The 19913-nt window shown below is 45.4% G+C and overlaps 4 protein-coding genes and 1 pseudogene across 4 annotated transcripts in view; 3 read left to right on the forward strand and 2 right to left on the reverse strand.

Annotated features, from left to right (window-relative positions):
• The window catches only part of LOC109461982, an 18310-nt pseudogene extending 17063 nt beyond the window's left edge, over positions 1-1247 (forward strand).
• A 3100-nt stretch (positions 1248-4347) lies between these two features.
• Positions 4348-11250, forward strand: LOC109461984. The gene is made up of 5 exons (XM_019758462.1): positions 4348-5058; positions 6164-6267; positions 6651-6757; positions 7077-8020; positions 8531-11250. The coding sequence occupies exons 1-5, from the start codon at positions 4348-4350 to the stop codon at positions 10649-10651; spliced, it is 3987 nt and encodes a 1328-aa protein (XP_019614021.1). The 3' UTR covers positions 10652-11250.
• Positions 11251-12071: 821 nt separating this feature from the next.
• LOC109462007 (UPF0690 protein C1orf52 homolog) lies at positions 12072-14331 on the reverse strand. The gene is given in 5 exon segments (XM_019758493.1): positions 12072-12288; positions 12793-12985; positions 13346-13459; positions 14065-14145; positions 14147-14331. Coding segments are annotated over 5 exon segments (708 nt in total). The 5' UTR covers positions 14315-14331; the 3' UTR covers positions 12072-12136.
• Positions 14332-14368: 37 nt separating this feature from the next.
• On the forward strand, positions 14369-17229 carry LOC109461996. Its single transcript, XM_019758478.1, has 4 exons — positions 14369-14457; positions 14735-14854; positions 15007-15601; positions 15861-17229. Exons 2-4 carry the CDS (start codon positions 14753-14755, stop codon positions 17126-17128), a joined length of 1965 nt encoding a protein of 654 aa, XP_019614037.1. The 5' UTR covers positions 14369-14457; positions 14735-14752; the 3' UTR covers positions 17129-17229.
• A 642-nt stretch (positions 17230-17871) lies between these two features.
• Positions 17872-19913, reverse strand: part of LOC109461945 — a 17904-nt gene continuing 15862 nt past the window's right edge. Inside the window, exons 26-32 of the mRNA XM_019758425.1 lie at positions 19760-19913; positions 19201-19373; positions 18898-19017; positions 18686-18765; positions 18405-18545; positions 18048-18180; positions 17872-17931 (exon numbers count right to left, since the gene is read on the reverse strand). Coding sequence (XP_019613984.1) covers positions 17872-17931; positions 18048-18180; positions 18405-18545; positions 18686-18765; positions 18898-19017; positions 19201-19373; positions 19760-19913 — 861 coding nt within the window. The remainder of the gene's footprint in view (positions 17932-18047; positions 18181-18404; positions 18546-18685; positions 18766-18897; positions 19018-19200; positions 19374-19759) is intronic.

Genomic DNA, 19913 nt, shown 5'->3' on the forward strand with positions numbered 1-19913 from the left:
GATCCTGACATCGCCACGTCACTTGGCCGAACTTGGGTACTGCCTGGAGTCACCTTGGTAATCACAGAAAGGCCGTCAGCTATCATGAACAGTCACTACAGATGAAGCGGAGTATCCATGGTGAGGGCACTGAACATCCTGGCATCGCCGCGTCACTTGGCAACTTGGGTACCGCCTGGAACTATCTTGGTGATCACAGAAAGGCCGTCAGCTATTACGAAGAGGCACTACAGATGAGGCGGAGTATCCATGGTGAGGACACTGAACATCCTGACATCGCCGGGTCACTTAACAACTTGGGTAACGCCTGGGTTGGCCTTGGTGATTACAGAAATGCCGTCAGCTATCATGAACAGGCGCTACAGATGAGGCGGAGTATCCATGGTGAGGACACTGAACATCCTGACATCGCCATGTCACTTACAAACTTGGGTACCGCCTGGGGGATCCTTGGTGATCACAGAAAGGCCGTCAGCTATCATGAACAGGCGCTACAGATGAGGCGGAGTATCCATGGTGAGGACACTGAACATCCTGACATCGCCAAGTCACTTAATAACTTGGGTAGCGCTTCGAGTGCTCTTGGTGATCACAGAAAGGCTGTCAGCCATTATGAACAGTCACTACAGATGTGGCGGAGTATCCATGGTAAGGACACTGAACATCCTGACATCGCCAAGTCACTTAACAGCTTGGGTAACGCCTGGGGGAACCTTGGCGATTTTAGAAAGGCCGTCAGCTATCATGAACAGTCACTACAGATGTTGCGGAGTATCCATGGTGAGAACACTGAACATCCTGACATCGCCACGTCACTTAACAACTTGGGTAACGCCTGGGGGAACCTTGGTGATTACAGAAAGGCCCTCAGCTATTTTGAACAGTCAATACAGATTATGCGGAGTATCAATGGTGAGGACACTGAACATCCTAACATCGCCGACTCACTTAACGGCTTGGGCGCCGCCTGGGGGAACATTGGTGATTACCGAAAAGCCGTCAGCTATTTTGAACAGGCACTACAGAAGAAGCGTAGTGTCTTTGTTCCGGCTGCAGTACATCCCGGGATTGTAACCACACTCAGGAACCTGTCCTCGGCCTGGGCTGCTTTGGGCAATGAGCAACAAGAGACAAAGTACAGAAACCAGGCAGAACAGATGGGAAAGAAACTGGCACAGCAGCAGTCCTCATCAGCTACGGTCTAAATCTGCAGAGACTAGACAGTTGCCCTGTTTACACGAACCATTACTGCTTTTAAAGTTGCTGCCATGTGTATTTTGGTATTGCGTATGAAGAAATACCACCCCGCAATCCATGACCGGGTCAGTATGTAAAGTAAACCGGTGAAGCCACATTGCGACGCAAATCGCGATCCGGTGAAATCGCTTCGAAACTACATCCCTAGGTGGTTTGGGATCGAGGCGCATTCAATGCGATTTGGAGCGTTCAGATGGGGATCCAGTTGAATCCGGCTTCGGTGGAATCTGGATCGAAAGTGCTTACAGCGTATTCGTGTGAACGGGGTCTAAATCTGCAGAGACAGGACAGCTGACCTGCGGGTGTTGGGTGAAAAGTTAACGTTTCGTCAAGTTCGAGATTTGCAGAACACAGTTGTCCTTCTGACTGAAATACTACTGGTTGATCCTCTAAACAGAAACAATGCAAAAGCCCCTACAACAGTGTGTTGGACTTCTACTGCCGGCCTATGGTTATCATGGTGCACTGTCCAGACACGCCACCTATCTTCTGATAGGGAACTGCAGTTTGAAAGATTGGATCAAAATAAAGCATTGACATGTTATAACCTGCTTCTTTAATTTGATCTATTAACATCACAAAGCAATATACGTGTGCACACAGCTCCAAGTAAAGACAGGCATCACAGAAGGCAAACTTTAAGCGACTCTACTCCTCCAGAATACTCTGTGGTCTTATACTAGCAGGATAAAGTGTGAATTATGTTGTCATAGTATAAGTTGTACATCATGCTTTGGAAGTGAGTTCTGGTATTATAAAGTCTACCGGCCACAGTGAACATTGCAGTCTTTAAAAGAATTGTACAAATTGATCCTATAGCATAATTTTAAAGTTCATGTTCACATTCAAGAAAACAATATCTACACACACTGTGGAACAAATTTCTAAGGGAAAATTGTACCAGTTTTACTGAGAAATTGGGTGACAAGTTAGCTCATCCTTTTTGTATACTTGTTACGATAACATACTGGCTTCATTATAACAGTGACAGTCTTGAATGAAAATCTTACATTGTTGATGATTTACTCCATATTAAAAAATTGTTACCAACTCAACCTGTTTTGTATACTTCTTACGATAACATACTGGCTTGTATCTCTTACTATGTTGTTTTTGTACTTAATATTACCTAAGACCTTGTTGAGCTTGTTGAATCAGTCTCCCTCTATCTGAACCAGTATCTCAGAGTAAGGAACATCCAGATGAGAATATTTCCTACCATTTGTACATTCAGATGATCGAAATATGAAAACAAATTTGTTACCGTTTCATTCTGTGTTGTAACCCTGTTACAGCATTTACTAGAACAGTCCTGTGTCTAGTTTGATGTCGTAATGGTTTAGTTAACATTAAAACACTCCCCTATCTGTACCCGTATCCCGGGTGTTCCCCCTCCATGTCGCCCGGTGTTATCGGCCGGCCATACGGATCCACAGGCACCTCGTACGGATACGCCGGACGGCCAAACTCGTCCACAGGCTGCCCGTTCATCATGAAGTACGGACCGTCGTATCCCGGGTCGTACCTGCAACACAACAGCCAATCAGCACGCTGGGAGGGGAGCTAACAGCCAATCAGCACGTTTGTAGGGCGGCAAACAGCCAATCAGCACGCTGGGAGGGGAGCTAACAGCCAATCAGCACACTTGTAGGGCGGCAAACAGCCAATCAGCACGCTGGGAGGGGAGCTAACAGCCAATCAGCACGCTGGGAGGGGAGCTAACAGCCAATCAGCACGCCGGTAAGGGACCGAACAGCCAATCAACAGGTTGGTATGGGGGGGAAAACAGCCAATCAGCAGGCTGGGAAGGTAGCAAACAGCCAATCAACACGCTGGGAAGGTAGCAAACAGCCAATCAGCAGGCTGGGAAGGTAGCAAACAGCCAATCAACACGCTGGGAAGGTAGCAAACAGCCAATCAGCAGGCTGGGAAGGTAGCAAACAGCCAATCAGCAGGCTGGGAAGGTAGCAAACAGCCAATCAGCCAATATGTTGCTTTTGACAAGCAACAAATCAACACTAAAGGCATAGCTGCCAATCAGCACCATAGACAAATCCACCGATTGGCCAATCAGCACCATGGACAAATCCACCGATTGGCCAATCAGCACCATGGATAGATCCACCGATGGGCCAATCAGCACCATGGATACATCTACCTTTGGCCAATCAGCACCATGGACAGATCCACCAATGGGCCAATCAGCACCGTGAATAGATCCACCTTTGGCCAATCAGCACCGTGGACAGATCCACCAATGGGCCAATCAGCACCGTGAATAGATCCACCTTTGGCCAATCAGCACCGTGGACAGATCCACCAATGGGTCAATCAGCACCGTGAATAGATCCACCGATGGGCCAATCAGCACCGTGGATAGATCTACATGTACGAGCTGGATATAAAGTATGTGGAGCTTTAGACTACAACAAAATGGAAGCTATAGAAACATAGGGCAGACCGGTATCCTATCGGCTGTTGACAACATACACTGCTTTTTATCTACCGCTCTATGTAAGGTATTTAGAATGCCAGAAACATAGGAAAGCCAAACATACAAGTACTGTTAACAGCATTCCCTACCTGCTGATCAATGTTCAGTGTCTGCTAACCCGGAAATAGTTATTTCATCAGCTCTTTTCTATGAGGTCCGAGAAGTCATGATGACCGACTGCAAATTCTTCTTATAACGCATAGAAAACCAGCAGCCAGCAAAGCATATCCAGACCGGTGATTGTGGCAGCTAGCATTGTATTAAACCACGCCCCGAGTTGCCATGGTTACAGTGTAGTCACGCCACCTGTCAGCACCCAGGGAACTGCACATTCTTTGTCATTTGGTGATGCAATACAGTATCTTCCCATTGACTGCTTTATTTTTATTTCCCACTTGCGTGCAGCCATCGCGTGCAGCCATGTAATTAACATACCGCTGCCATGAGCGTCGTTAGTACACAGATCACAACAACAAAGGGAATGAGCAGACGCCACATCGTTTCACCACTTTGCGATATATTCCGCTGCAAATGAAAGTCGTTTGTAGACCTCGTCAGTAATCTTGTATCTGGATATCATTACCAGCCCGATCACCATGTCCAACATACTGCGTGTTGCGGGGACCCTTCTCCCTGCAGACGTGCAATGTCGGAGGTTTGTGGCGGCTAACAGGTATGACCTGGCCCAGACGGGGTACGGCCGCGCCCTTCTGGCCGCCATGTCTGATATGGACAGGCTGCAGGAAGTGGAGGTACTGAAGAGCCTGGGAGACTTGAACGTGGAGAAAGGAAGACTCTACAAGACCGAAGCTCCGCGGAACTTGGAGCGGGGCCTGAACCTGTACAGGGCCGCGCTGCTCTGGTGTGAGGACCCGGGGGAAGGCGAGTCTCTCCAACATAGGGTCAAACTCGCCGAGAAACTCAGGCAGAAAACGCACATAGCTGGATCAACCAGGAACACAAGCATTAATTCTGTTGCAAGCACTTCAGAAATCTTTCAAGACTTGGACAAGTCATGGGCTAGTGGTGGCCATATGGACTCCATCTTAGAGGGCTACACGAAGATTCTTGTAGAAGGAATAGCGGAGAGGAACAAGCTGTTAGAAGTAGAATCCATGAAAAGTCTCGGAGACGTGAATCTTAAGAGAGGACGAGACTTAAAGGAGCCCAGACACTTGACCAAGGCCACAGCCCTGTACAGCACAGCCCTGGAGCGATGTGACGATCCACATGGGAAAACCGTCCTCACACATCGCTTACTGCACGCAGCAAAAGTCAGGAAGGACATGGCGGAAAGAAGAGGGCGGGTTAGTGTTTTATTCCATAAAACAACATTTTGTACAGTTGCCAACATGTTCATCAGGTTCATTCAGGTGCTAAGGTCGCCTCATCGTGAATCTACTGGTAAATGAAAGTTTGATTGTTAACTATTATATAATTATTTATTACCTTCGCCAAGAAGGTTATGTTTTCAGTAGTGTTTGTCTGTGTGTGTGTGTGTGTGTGGGTGTGTTTGTGTGTGGTTTAGCAAGATAACTCGAGAAGCAGTGGATGGATTGGAATGAAACTTGGTAGGTGGGTAGGTCTTTATGAGACCTAGAAATGATTAGATTTTGGCCCCCTTGCGGCTTTCCTAGGTACTGCAGCTGAACTTCCGGTTTTGATATCTCATGTTCTGGACATGCTAGGGTCATGAATTTTGGTTGGTAGATAGCTCTTGGGGTAGGGAAGAAGTGACATGAGTTTGGGTCCCCTAGCGCCTTGTTCTAGAACTGCAGGAGCATTTGTTGAAAAAAAATTGAAGGACGATAACTCAAGAACCGGTTGACGTATTGTCGTGATTTTTGGTATGTAGGTAGTTGAAGTGATGCTGGACATAATCAGATGACAATTATGCAAATCAGGAGCTAATTTGCATAATTAATGAGGAAATTCTATAAATCTGCTTTGTTCGATAATAGAACTATGAAACACTTGTGACATCTACTTGAGAACGAGAAAAACATCTGAGGATATAGATTATGTAAATGAGGACCTAATTTGCATAATTAATGGCAAATTCTTATAATTCCATAGTTGTAACTGCTGCACCCCGAATTTCATACTTGCCACATTTGGAAGTTAAGTGAAGGTGAACATCAATAAATATAATTTATTCAAATTTTGACCTGATTTGCATAATTTATGAGGAAGTTCTATAATAGCCTTTTTGTTATGATAAGGCTGTCATTGGATGGAGAATATGATCAACTGATATAATCCATGCAAATGAGGCTCTTATTTACAAAATCAATGATTAAAATTGTATAATTCGTCACCCGCAAGGGTTAACATCATTTGGCGAAGGTATGAGATCGTGGAACTCTTGTTTGTTATGTCAGACGTTAAGGTTTCTCCAATTGTTACCTTTAGTTGCTCCTGAGGGGCAAAAGCACAAACAGGTGGCCGCCAACTGGATCTGCCAAGGTCACGACTGTTCTTCAAGGTCAAAACGTCCCTACAGCAGACAATTCCAGGTAAGTTCCATCAATCTAGTTTAAAGTCTTTCGTAAAACTTTAAAACTAATTTATCCATGTTTTTAAGATTAAGGTGTAAGGCAATACAGCATTTAAGACATCAGTCTAAACGCCTGCCCTCGGTAAAGTGCTTTGTAAAACTTCTCTATGCGGCGCAAAGAACAAAACGAGCTCACCAATGTTTTAAATTAAGGTGTGAGTAATTAACATTAAGTCTGAACGCCTAAGTGTTTTGTAAATCCTGTCTATACAGCGCAAAGAACAAGATGTCGTGCAAAAATCTAAACTAAACGCATCAAAATCTGCCCCACCAATTCTGATATAGTACATCATTTATCTCTCATTATACAGCAAACATGTATGACATGGTCCTATGTTGCAGGATGTACAGAGAACAGTTACAGAAGGGCTGCAGGGCCCTGCAAACAGGAGACCTGGACACGGCAGAGAAGCACTTTGCAGCTGCGCTCAAGGCCGTACATGTGAAACGTACGTACCTAAAACAGTCAAAACACAGTTTTTCGAATCTAATTGTATAAATGTATAGCAGTGTGTTTTAATGTCATGCTGTTGAAGTATGATTCATATGGCAATTCTAATATATCACAAGGGCCAAGAGAAAAAGTATCACAACAATATATGCATGCATTCATTCAATGTTGAAATATGCAACGTACAAAAGGTAGATAAATAGAATTTCGACAGTGCTGAAAAAGGTACACAAACCACCAGTTTGAAGACTTCTAATTTATATCTATGCAACATGAAATAAGACGTGTCTTCATAACCTTCAATCCTTTTTTCTTAGAACCAACTACAGACCAATACATGAAAGAGGCGGAGCCCCTGTGCAGGCTAAGCGATGTCTACCTGGAAAGAGGAAAGAAGTCGAAAGACGGAAGTGACTTCACCAAGGCTGCAGCACTCCGTAATGCCGCACTGGTCAGAGCAAGGACAGAAGATAGAGAAGGCATCAAACAAACAATCCTACAAGTTAGCCAGTTATTTGTTGAGCACGTGCTGGGGACCAAACAAGTAGTGAACACCAGTGACTCGGAGAAACACAAATCAATACTGAAGAAAGACCGAGAGCAGGTAGAAGACAAGCTGAAACAAATCGAGCAGGAGATCGATCCTTACAGTCTTGATGACGATGATCCAGAGATAAGAGAAGTGGAGAAGCAGAGAGCGGAAGCGATCATAACATTGTTCCAAACAACAATTGCTGAACAGAGACAAACGTTAATATCTGGCCTTGTAGATGAATGTATGGAGGCAATGGGCCCCCCTCCCTGTAAGTACGCCATGATAGGCCTGGGTTCACTTGCCACAGGGTTAGTAACCCCGTACTCTGATCTGGAGTTCGCCATCCTGATAGAGGAGGAAACAGAGAGTAACGTCGGGTATTTCCGCAATCTCACTCACTATCTGCATCTCAAAGTCATCAACCTGGGAGAAACCATCCTCCCGACCATGGCGATCAAGTCGCTCAATGATTTCTCCTCCAAAGACCCACTGGACAGCTGGTTCTACGACTCTGTAACGCCGCGCGGGTTCGCGTTCGACGGATCCATGCCGCATGCATGCAAGACTCCACTGGGCAGGGGTGAAACAGCTGAACTTATTCACACACCGAGTGAGATGACAAAGGTTTTAATTGAAAACTTGGAGCGTAATTTGGACAAAATCATGCAAGACGATCCGACTTTGCATTCAAAGAAAGGCTACCACCTCGACACCATATTGGAGAATGTGTGTTTGATCACAGGAGAGCAGGACCTGGTCGATGTGTATTCCGCCTTGTGGACTTGGCTACTACAGAGTAGTGGTAAGGTGGTATCTGTGTTACAAGCATGTAGCATTATGAGCGAAAATACAAATAACCAAACATTTACACTCGAAGAACCAACATCGAGACTGCTAGATGTGAAGAAAGACATCTATCGATTTTCGACCCTTGCAGTGTCGTGTTGGGCACTGTTCTATGGTATACAACCCACCACAATATGGGAGACTATTCAGAAGATGCACAAGAAAGGAGTCATCAACAGTGAGAACGCGCATCACTTGATGGTGCTGGTCAGCATCTCAGCAGAACTGAGGCTACGGACATACATGAACAACCGTGGACAGGTGGAGAACATGTCAGCCTTATCGTTCATGTCTGATAACACAGATGTGGGAGAGAAGTTGAGGAAAGTGTTTTACTTCTCCAATACAAAACAACTGATGAGGTACCATTACACAGCAACACCATTAAAGGCCTTAATTCCACAACTTATCCAAATCCACACAACGCCGGTAGAAACGCCTGTTTTGTTTGACAACTCACGAAAGTTACAAGCAGTCGTATATGACAGTCTGTGTGAGTACGAAAAGATGAAGTCATGCGCGGAACTGGCACTACAAGATGAGGTTGCTAAACACGGTGAGGGAACACCACATCCTGACATCGCCGCGTCACTCGACAACTTGGGTCTTGCCTGGAGTCACCTTGGTGATCACAGAAAGGCCATCAGCTATCATGAACAGGCACTACAGATGATGCGGAGTATCCATGGTGAGGACACTGAACATCCTGACATCGCCGACTCACTTAGCAAATTGGGTACCGCCTCGCTGTACCTTGGTGATTACAGAAAGGCCGTCAGCTATCATGAACAGTCACTACAGATAAAGCGGAAAATCCATGGTGAGGACACTGAACATTCTGACATCACCACGTCACTTAACAACTTGGGTACCGCCTGGAAGAACCTTGGTGATTACAGAAAGGCCATCAGCTATTTTAAACAGTCACTACAGATGAGGCGGAGTATTCATGGTGAGGACACTGAACATCCTGATATCGCCGGGTTACTTCACAACTTGGGTTACGCCTGGGGGCACCTTGGTGATCACAGAAAGTCAATAAGCTATCATGAACCGGCTCTACAGATGAGGCGGAGTATCCACGGGGAGGATACTGAACATCCTGACATCGCCACGTCACTTGGCAACTTGGGTCTCGCCTGGAGGAACCTTGGTGATTACAGAAGGGCTGTCAGCTATCATGAACAGTCACTACAGATGAGGCGGAGTATCTTTGGTGAGGACACTGAACATCCTGACATCGCCGCGTCACTTAACAACTTGGGTACCGCCTGGTGGAACCTTGGTGATTACAGAAAGGCCGTCAGCTATTTTGAACAGGCACTACAGATGTGGCGGAGAATCCATGGTGAGGACACTGAACATCCTGACATCGCCGCGTCACTTAACAACTTGGGTAGCGCCTGGAGTGACCTTGGTGATCACAGAAAGGCCGTCAGCTATTATGAACAGGCACTACAGATGAGGCGGAGTATCCATGGTGAGGACACTGAACATCCTGACATCGCCGTGTCACTTTACAACTTGGGTGCCATGTGTGGGGTACTTGGTGATTACAGAAAGGCTGTCAGCTATTATGAACAGGCACTACAGATGAGGCGGAGTATCTATGGTGAGGACACTGAACATCCTGGCATCGCCGCGTCACTTAACAACTTGGGTGCCGCCTGGTGGAACCTTGGTGATTACAGAAAGGCCGTCAGCTATTATGAACAGGCACTACAGATGAGGCGGAGAATCCATGGTGAGGACACTGAACATCCTGACATCGCCGCGTCACTTCACAACTTGGGTAGCGCCTGGAGTGACCTTGGTGATCACAGAAAGGCCGTCAGCTATTTTGAACAGGCACTACAGATGAGGCGGAGAATCCATGGTGAGGACACTGAACATCCTGACATCGCCGCGTCACTTAACAACTTGGGTACCGCCTGGTGGAACCTTGGTGATTACAGAAAGGCTGTCAGCTATTTTGAACAGGCACTACAGATGATGCGGAGTATCCATGGTGAGAACACTGAACATCCTGACATCGCTAAGTCACTTAACAACTTGGGTGCCGCCTGTAGTCACCTTGGTGACCACAGAAAGGCTCTCAGCTTTTATGAACAGGCACTACAGATGATGCGAAGTATCCATGGTGAGAACACTGAACATCCTGACATCGCCGGGTCACTTAACAACTTGGGTAACGCCTGGTTGAACCTTGGTGACCACAGAAAGGCCGTCAGCTATCATGAACAGTCACTGCAGATGATGCGGAGTATCCATGGTGAGAACACTGAACATCCTGACATCGCCAAGTCACTCAATATCTTGGGTGCCGGCTGGTTTATGTTTGGCGATCACAGAAAGGCCGTCAGCTACTTTGAACAGGCACTACAGATGTGGCGGAGAATCTATGGTGAGGATGACGAACATCCTGACGTTGCAAAGACACTTGAGGGGCTGCGTCTGGCTCGACTCCTTGGTGAGCACCAAAAGGGAGCCAACTTCAAGTATAAAGAATAGTCCCTACAATACAGACAAGCGTTTACTCAATATGCCAAATGGAACTGTATGGTGACTGTAACTGGGCCATTATATTTGCTACCTATATATAAATACAATTTCATCATGAAGTTGACCACTTTATAGTGTGAGAATAAAATAGAATGCTGCTCATGTTTCTTACTAATAAGTCCCTCCTATCAAGGAGGTTAACATCAGATTTTAGCATCCTTTTCTAATTCAGTCAGATTACTAAGGAAAAAGACACAGGAAATAAACAAGACACCTTCTTCAACCAAATTCATATTAGGGAAATACATTAAAGAATGTTTAAATCTTAGAGACTACATGTTAGAGAATAGTTGAACCTTTATTGTTACCGCTGACATGTACAAATGTATTCTGAACGCAGTTCGCCGCATACATATAACGCTACATGTATAACGTTAAATGTACGTTAAATGTACATGTATATTCTGTGCATAGGATGACTTTATTCATGCATGTTAGTTGTGTGTGTGTAATGGTTATTTAGCTTTGTTACACCTTAAGTTGTGGAAGACCATACAAAAGTCTTTCTGTTGAGTCAATAAAGAATCTATCTGTAAAGATGAAGGTCAGTGAGCCCGTTTTGTGATGGTATATATGGTTGCAAGCTGAGAATAGATAACCCAAGAGATAACGTTACATAGTTACACGGAACGATGTTGAATAACAACAATAAAAACAAGTTTGTTAGCGATACAGAGTTTCCAAATTCGGCAGTTTAGAAGTTTGGATAATTGGTTTACCCTAATATTGTCAGTAATACAGCTTTTGAAAATTCTCGGGTAATTTTAGCCAATGTTTAACAGGTACTTCCGCAGGTGTTTACAATGACGTCATGGGGAATCCCCCCCACAGGTCGGGCAGGGGATTTCCATTGTTAGGAAAATTAAGCGTCTTTTTGTGTATGAAGGCTATGTGTCTTCATCGGTTAGCTCAAAGGAGACTAGGAGAGAGTATAGTGAAACACATTAGTGAAACACATACTATATTACCCTCCCCCCCAAACTTGTAATAAACACATTCAAAATCTTCAGATTCAGAAGTAAAAAATGTAATACATCCTACTGTGTAGTAAGTACCTCATTGTTCTTGTCCCTCCACACACACACAGTTTCCATTACAAAGTGTGCTACATGTTCCCAAAGCTCTGTCAGAGTAGTACATCGACCCCCCCCCCCCAACCCCTTTATTAGAAGTCTGCTATGTGTTCACAAAGTCTTCAGAAGTTCTAGGTCTGATACAATTCTAGATCCCCTCCCTCCACACATACACACACTGTACTGTCACTAATGGAGGTTTTTGAAACAATAAACAAAATCCTTGTACATTTACCCCCCCCCCCTCATACCCACCCACCCACTTATTACAAAGTCTCTGTTGGAGTAGTCTTATTGGAAGCAGAAGTTATGTGAAACACATCTACTAGTACATTACCCCCCCCCCCTCATCCCAAGTCTGTTACGTGTCCCCGAAGCTCTGTCTGAGAATTCTCTTCTCCTCCTCCACGTAGCTCTTCTCCCTGTTGGCCATCCCCAGGTCTCGTTTCCGCTTCTCCTTCTGACGGAATGACTCGGACTTCAGCTTCTTGTTCGAAGCTCCGCGCTCTGATTCTGAAGGAGAGGGAGGAGAAGAAATAATGTCAGTTGGAATAACATTGTTCCTGTGTTTTAATTGTAATAGAAATTGTACACATGTACAGATGTACAGAAAAAACACATGTTACAGATGGAGACACACACATCAACACATACATTCCAGGGCTCAAAATGCCTTTTTCTGCAATGCTCCAATTTTACCTGTGTACAGTTACTGGTACCTGCATATGAAGGTGGTATTTTGAGCTACATAAGTGTACATACAGACACACATGCACAGATTGATACTTGCAGAAACATTTAGACACAGACAGACAAACACACATCCACAAACAGAAAGACACACAAAGACAGGCACATACACACAGACAGACAAAAAGATGCAGACATACAGAAAGACTAAAGAAAGATATACCAACACACATACATACACACACAGACAGACCCACACACACAGACAAACACACAGACACACACACACACACACACAGAATGACAGACATACACACACATACAGACCTCTGTCCTCCTCAGCAGCCCGTTTCTGTGCAGCGTTTAGCTCCATGTTCTCCAGCACGGCCTCCTCGGCGATCATCTTGGCTACGGCCTTGTCCTCTTCACTCACCCTCACCAGGGACGCCGGTTCATACTGGTACAGCGAGTTCCAGGCACGCATCTCCTTCTGAATACGGTCCCCTTCTGATGTGGGGTCCTGAAGAAGGGAGAGAGGGAGGGAGGGAAAGAATGAATGAGTGAGTGAATGGATGAATGAGAAAAGCTCCAGACATGGGATGACTAAAGAAGAATAGGATATAGCACAAAGTATGAGATAGGAGAGATTACTACTAGGTTTGTTAGGGCCTTTGTTTATTGATTAAGAATGGGAGAAGGAGGGAATGAATGATAGAGCAAATAAAGGTTTAGCAGGGATCAATCTGGATTGCACCAATAAAGGGAATGGGGTCCTTAAATAGAAAAAGAATGAATGAATGAAAAGGTGGATGACATGAATGATTGGATAGATCATAATAAATGAAAAATGGCTGATATAAGTAACTGGGTGCAGTCTTACCTCAGCAGGAGGTGGTGGTTCGTAGGTCTCCTCAGTCATGTGTGACGAGACCGCGGGAAGAGCGGCGGAGCCTTTCGCACGGTACGAGTACGGTACATACTCCTCATCTGGGGGCTGTGGTGGAGGGAATCAGAGAGGTAAGAAAAATCCATAACAACAAACAGAACATGGCAGTCAGAGATGTCAGTCCTCATCTTGGGGCTGTGAGGGAGAAAATCACAGGTCATGAAAAGAAGGCAGCGGCCAGAAGACGCATACTAGTATTACTAGTAGTAATGATGTTAGCATGTGTGTGATTTTGTAGATCAGAGACACATAATAAAATGGACATGTTCAACTTAACACATGTACTCTGTAACACACCTATTCACACACTCACACATATATAGACACGAACACAAAGTCACACACAAACTGTACTAGTACTCACACGACATTGAATACAACTGTATACACACACACGCATACATACATACAAACACGCACACACACATACACAAACATACAAACACACACAGGCATACAGACACACACACTCACTCAATAACCCCCCCCACACACACACACACACACAAATACAACTGCATTTACACACTCGCACACACATACAACTGCACACACACACAAAGAGAGAGAGAGAGAGAGAGAGAGAGAGAGAGAGAGAGACTCTGTTCTTCACCCCAGTCCTATCCTCCCTCCCATGTTCGTTCCACACTGACCGGTTCCGGTGCCTTCACCGTCCTCCTCTCCCAGTCTATCCCTCTCTCGTGCGGTCTGTCCAGGAAACTCGGCCGGCCCGTGGGAGGCCAGAAGAGACAACGGATCCGGCAGCGCGTTAGCCGGTTTACTCTGCTGTTTCTTTATCTCTGTTCCCTGTGCGTTTTTAGCGGCCTGAGCGTCGCCGTTTTCGCTAGAATCGCTGTCAGAATCGCTGTCGTCGCCTGCAAACAGAGCCAGGGGGTCCGCCATGTTGGTCCGGGGGCAAAGGTGAGGGGTCAGGTCACGGGATTTAAAATGGCGGCGCGGAAGTGAGTTTTTCGTCACTGCAAAGTCATTCATTCCGTAAAACTCTCTCAACAAGTCTCAAGGTGAGATATGTTCCACGTTTGAAGGTAGGTGCGCTTGAATTGGAAGCTAGATAATAGTCACAAAGTTTAGGAGTGTAGAAAGGGGTAAGGTATCGTAGTGTGGACTGAAATTCGGTCGTACCTGACGCAGTCTGAATTTGTGTGTTCTTGAGACCTAAGTATTAAAAAACGTTACACGCACACACTAATTATGTTACGGCCTTCAGTCAGATTCAAGTTGCATGTACATTCCTAAGATGCACATACTCTTACTCATGAAAGCTCGTTCTTCGATTAACCTTAACGCTGCAACGCTCAACAGAAGGCATATAAACAAGAAATGATGCTGAACAACAATCGGCAATACCCAACCTATCAAAGTACAACCGGAAACGGCCCGTCCAAAACCAACCAACTTCCAAATAAGGCGTTATTGCATCAGGTGAGTTTTTCTTAATTATGCTATTTATGTATGTTATAGCGTAAGATATGTGCTGTACATATTTGAATATTATTGCTTACAAGTTCACCACCACTGTGTGGTCAGGCTATGGAATGTTTTTGTTTTATGTTTACAAATATTTACGTTTCCAGGTAGTATCGGCGACACAGTCATGGTCCTCGCTAAACTCTGTCAACGGTTCCCTGCAGCCGTACCCAGGAACCAACAGTACAGTTTGGAGACAACAGCAAGTCCCACAGAACGAACAGAGTTTTCCACTCAGGAAAACACTGTCCGTCCCTGCTTACTTCAGATCCCCAACCCACCACACCCCTTCATACATTCCTAATACTGGTAAAGGTACCAAGAAAGCCTCTCCCCCTCCTATCTCCCCTCTCCTTGTACACGAAAGCCCAACCTCAACAGCACCAGCCTACAGCAATGCTTTAACTGTACCCCCTGATAGACACTTAAACCACAGCCAACGGTCGCCTTTTGCGTCTGGTAGTACATCAGAAATGTCTTCCACAACCAGCCTCTGGTCTACCCATCATGCCTCGCTTCCTCTGAAGAGTAGCCACAGCTCCGGTGCCGCTCTGACGTCACCTGTACGTAAACGCGAGGCCCAGACGAGACAGGGGATGTCCCCGAAATGCCTCTCCCTCCCCGCGATGTCCCCAGGTAATAGAGACGTCGGTAGATACGGAAATATTCCCGTGCCCCGATCGCTGCAGCCGTCCATGTCAGGTAAGTCCATAGTTTTTTTTCTTGAATATGATCAAAAAAGCGTGGCATTAGACTAGAAGGGGAGGGGAGGGGGGCCAATCATTAGAATGTGATATTGAACATGTGTGGATGAATGTAAATGTATGTAAACATCGCGGAAGGGGTGTGTAGTAAAATGCAGAACTGTTAGTGCCATGTTAAATGTGTAATTATGAAAAAAGTTGTGTCTTTTCAGCTTTCTTTTAGATTTACTCTTATTTTGCTAATTTTTCAATCACAGAATCCCCGACCAGGTCATCCCCCAAACCAGGCAGAAACCTGTCCACGCCTCCAGCAAAGAAGAAAACGTTACGCCACAGAAAGTTGGGATATCCCGAAACCAACTCCAACAACAACCACACCCAAGCTGCCACTGACGAGAAATCAAAGATAGAGGATGTCAAGAAACCAAAGAAATGCAGCCAGAGATCTTTTATTCTTCCTCTCATCGCAGTCTTGACCGTCTGTGTTATCGCAGTCACTGCTGTTCAGCTTTACGAACATGACAATATCAATGAAGGGAACCCCTGCAGCATTTCAGCTCTAGAAGAAGAGCTAAACCAAAGGTTATTTGGACAGCACATCGCCAAGAGAGTCGTTCTAGAAGCGCTGTTTGGCAACCTGGCGGAGACACACGGCAGCGCACCTCTGGTGATGTCTTTCCTCGGGCCTTCAGGTGTGGGGAAGACGTTCGTGAGTAGGATCGTGTCTACGTTTCTGTCTGAGAATTGCGGAGTTCAAGTACATGAGTTCATCATTCCCCACCATTTCCCACACCCGGAGGAGGCACAGTTGTACAGAGAACAAGTCCGCCACTGGGTTAAGGGAAACATCTCATATAGCAACCTTAAGAGGCACCTGTTTGTATTCGACGAAATGGAGAAAGTTTATCCCGACTTAGCCGACGGACTTCTGTCCTTGCTCGAAGAAGACACCTCAAACAGTATGTACATCTTCATCTACAGTACGGGAGAACTGTATTTGAGTAGGTACTTGCTAGAGGAGTTGAGCAAAGGCAAATCTAGGGAGAGCATCAGAGAAGATGAGATACAGGATCTCTTCAGACAGCTGGAACAAATTCCAAAACCATCTGGTATTGACTCTGCATCTAGTAAATCCGCCAAAACTGCTTCTACTGTCAAACAACACAGAAACATCCCAGAAGGCCATGCTCCTGTCAATCACCCCGCTACCATGGCAACTGCCCCACCCCCAACTGAAGACGTGTCTCCAGAGGCCACGGACTCGGACAGGCCACAACTCGTCTGGCCAGGAGATTTGGGCGGGAAAATCTCAAATCGTTACTTGGTGCCTTTCCTGCCCCTGGAGAGAGAACATGTCCTGAAATGTGCAGAGGTGAAGCTGGCCACAGATGGACGCACGGTTTCCATGGAAACGGCACAGCCAATAGTTGATGAGATGCAGTTTTACCCTAGAGAAAGGCCGGTCTTCTCCAGGTACGGCTGCAAGAGACTGTCAGCCAGGGTCGACATGTCCAAGGACAATTAATGCTGTGATGAACTATTTTGTGCCAAACGTTCAGGAGCGATTGCCTTCCAATTACTTGATACTTTTCATTAAACAAATAGAATATGTTACTTATAGCGTCAGTCAGGATTGACATATCCAAAGACAATTAAATCTGTGATGAACTATTTTGTGCCAAAAGTTTCAACAGCATTCCCACTCCGATTACTTGGTACTTTTCATTAAGGAAATGGATTACGTTACTTCTACACTTTCTACATGTATTCCTTGCCGTTGCAAATAAGATCAATGGAACCCAGTTTGACCAAACAGTACACTACCGTTGATTCAATAAGTAGAAACGAATGATGATATCGACTGTACCATATGATTTATTCCTTGTCACCAACTTTGTCCAAACAATAGGCTTGCATCCTATCAATGAATAGAAGCGTATACTGACATCGTAGACCGGAAAACAGAATTCCAACCAAGCTTTTCAAAGATAAAGTTATACATGGAGGATACTTACGTAGGTCTTATATCAACAAAGAATAAGTACATATCAATATTTCATTTCCAAAAGCATTGCTACAAAGTTGCAATAGGCTCAGTTATAGGCATTGTTAACCATATGCATTTTCCTCCGCGATGGCTGGACAAAATTGAAATTACAGTTAAATGGACCTTGGTTTTATCAATCTTTCATTCTATATACAGTGCACACATTGTCCTCTGTTCTTGTTCAGACTAACGGCTTTGTCCTGACGTCCAATGTGGTAGTCTCATACCGGCGTTGCCGGTGCCTTCACTGTTGCCGCAGGTGCGGTGAAATAGAAGAAGCCCTAATGTAACAAAATGGACCAAGAATAACTGTTAAATTAGCTATAAATGTTACATACCTGATTACGTAACAACATTTAAACAAATTGTGATTGGCATCGAGAAAAATATTCAAGACAATATTGTGAGATTTATGGGTATATTTGTAAGAATATCTCACGTTGGGATCCGCCTGCAGTAGTTTCCTGACAGTTGTGGCGTCCGGCCTGGTCTTCTCGTTAAACTTCCAGCATTTCAGCATCAGCTGGTATCTGGGCGCGAAAGGGATCGAAACGAAACTAAGCAACAAAAGGGATTCAGCAGCTATAACATGATTGGATACAAGCCTAGAAAAGTGACCAAAGGTGTTTAAGGTATACCCAGAAGTCTATACCACCCGCCGTCTTGTTTTGGGCTAACCTTGACAAAGATTTTCCTGTCTCGTTCACTCTTGTATGGACTTAGTAGTTTCTCTCAAGAAACATCCCGGGCTCACCTTTCTTCTGTACACAGCTGAGGCCTGGGGAGTCTGAAGTGGTTTTGCAGAGCATCATATATTCTGTCTGCCCCCTCCATCCCAGGGTACGGCGTGCGGCCCAGCTGCGCCACCTCCCACAACAGAACCCCAAAAGACCATCTAGAAAATTAAAAACTCAATGGTGTTAGGAATTAAGGAAAAAGGGTAGCAGTATTGCAGTTTAGTTATATCGAAGATGTAAAGATGAACTGCTGTATGTACCATGTATGTTTGTTTCAGGGAAAATTGTTTAAACTCACATGTCGCTCTTGTGAGTGAACCTAGCCTCGTTCTTCAGGCCCTCCGGGGCCATCCACTTCAGCGGCAGCAGGTCGCGGCCCTGGAGAGACAAGGAAGGACAGCTACTTCAATTTCTATCCAAATCCGGCTGTGACAAGACTGCAGGATCTGCAGCTGAATAGAATCCACCTTTCCTATTTTGAACTTAATTTTCTACTTTGAATGAACCTACCCTGTCCTGCCGATGGTACCCCACAGCGTACATGTCCCGGGCCAGCCCGAAGTCCGCGATCTTGGCGGTTCCCTTCCCACAGATCAGGATGTTCCGGGCCGCGATGTCTCGGTGAACCAGCTGGACATAGAATGTAAGCAACCCATTTGCCTCGTGTCTCTAGCAGTTTTGAGTGTTTCAATTACTTCAGAAAACGATGGCAAACCTCCCACATATAAGTGGTGATTATTGTAGTAAATCTGTAGAATGTTTTACAGAGAATCTGAAGGAGGAGATATGAACAGTTTCGTAAGATTCCCTTACCCTCCTGGTCGCCAGGTGCTCCAGTCCGCAGCAGACCTCCACCATCATGTTCTCGAAGATGTGCCGTTTGTTGACCAGAACGGTCCTGTTGAGTTTGGACTCCGCACGTAACGTCCACAGCAGGTGAAGGAGACTCCCGTGTTCGGCATATTCCAGAACCAGTTGGAGCGGGCCTACAATAAAATGTTTTAGTATGGCTGCACATCTACATGTCTTCATATTATGTATAAGTGAGTGCTGTGATTGCACGCAAACAAAAACATTCATGAGCCACAATGATTTTGAACTGACCGTCTCTAAAACAGATGCCTTTCAGCCCGAGGACGTTGTCATGGTTACCGCACAACAACATGATGCAGGTTTCCCGCAGAAGATCTTGTCTGGCCTGGGGGTCATCATCGTCTGGAGAAACACCAAAATGTACACATTTAGCGATACGTAGTACAGTTATGAGTAATTTAATATTTAGCTATTAGTAAGCACAATCATGAACTCTTGAACTGACACTGTTATCTACTGCAATGTTCCTTATAATGCCCACATTTAGTATCTTAATCACCTTTGAGTTTCTTGACAGCTACCACCACATCGTCTTCCTCAGGTTGCGTCAGCGTTGCCTCGACGACATGTCCAAAAGCGCCCTCTCCCAGGAGTTGTTTGAGCTGCAGCCTGCTCCTGTCGATCTCCCTTTCCTTCAGCAGCTCCATGTCGAT

This window comes from Branchiostoma belcheri, unplaced genomic scaffold (assembly GCF_001625305.1).
Source record: "Branchiostoma belcheri isolate BF01 breed outbred unplaced genomic scaffold, Haploidv18h27 scaffold98, whole genome shotgun sequence".
NCBI lineage: Eukaryota > Metazoa > Chordata > Leptocardii > Amphioxiformes > Branchiostomatidae > Branchiostoma > Branchiostoma belcheri.

What these genes read in the sequence shown, in the direction of transcription:
- LOC109461984 (XM_019758462.1), top strand. Translation starts at nt 4,348, where the DNA reads ATGTCCAACATACTGCGTGTTGCGGGGACCCTTCTCCCTGCAGACGTG. An exon ending in TGGCGGAAAGAAGAGGGCGG is followed by an intron (nt 5,059 to 6,163) that starts GTTAGTGTTTTA and finishes TGTTACCTTTAG; the next exon opens with TTGCTCCTGAGGGGCAAAAG. An exon ending in TCGACACCATATTGGAGAAT is followed by an intron (nt 8,021 to 8,530) that starts GTGTGTTTGATC and finishes ACACCATTAAAG; the next exon opens with GCCTTAATTCCACAACTTAT.
- LOC109461996 (XM_019758478.1), top strand. Translation starts at nt 14,753, where the DNA reads ATGATGCTGAACAACAATCGGCAATACCCAACCTATCAAAGTACAACC. An exon ending in ATAAGGCGTTATTGCATCAG is followed by an intron (nt 14,855 to 15,006) that starts GTGAGTTTTTCT and finishes TTACGTTTCCAG; the next exon opens with GTAGTATCGGCGACACAGTC. An exon ending in GCTGCAGCCGTCCATGTCAG is followed by an intron (nt 15,602 to 15,860) that starts GTAAGTCCATAG and finishes TTTCAATCACAG; the next exon opens with AATCCCCGACCAGGTCATCC.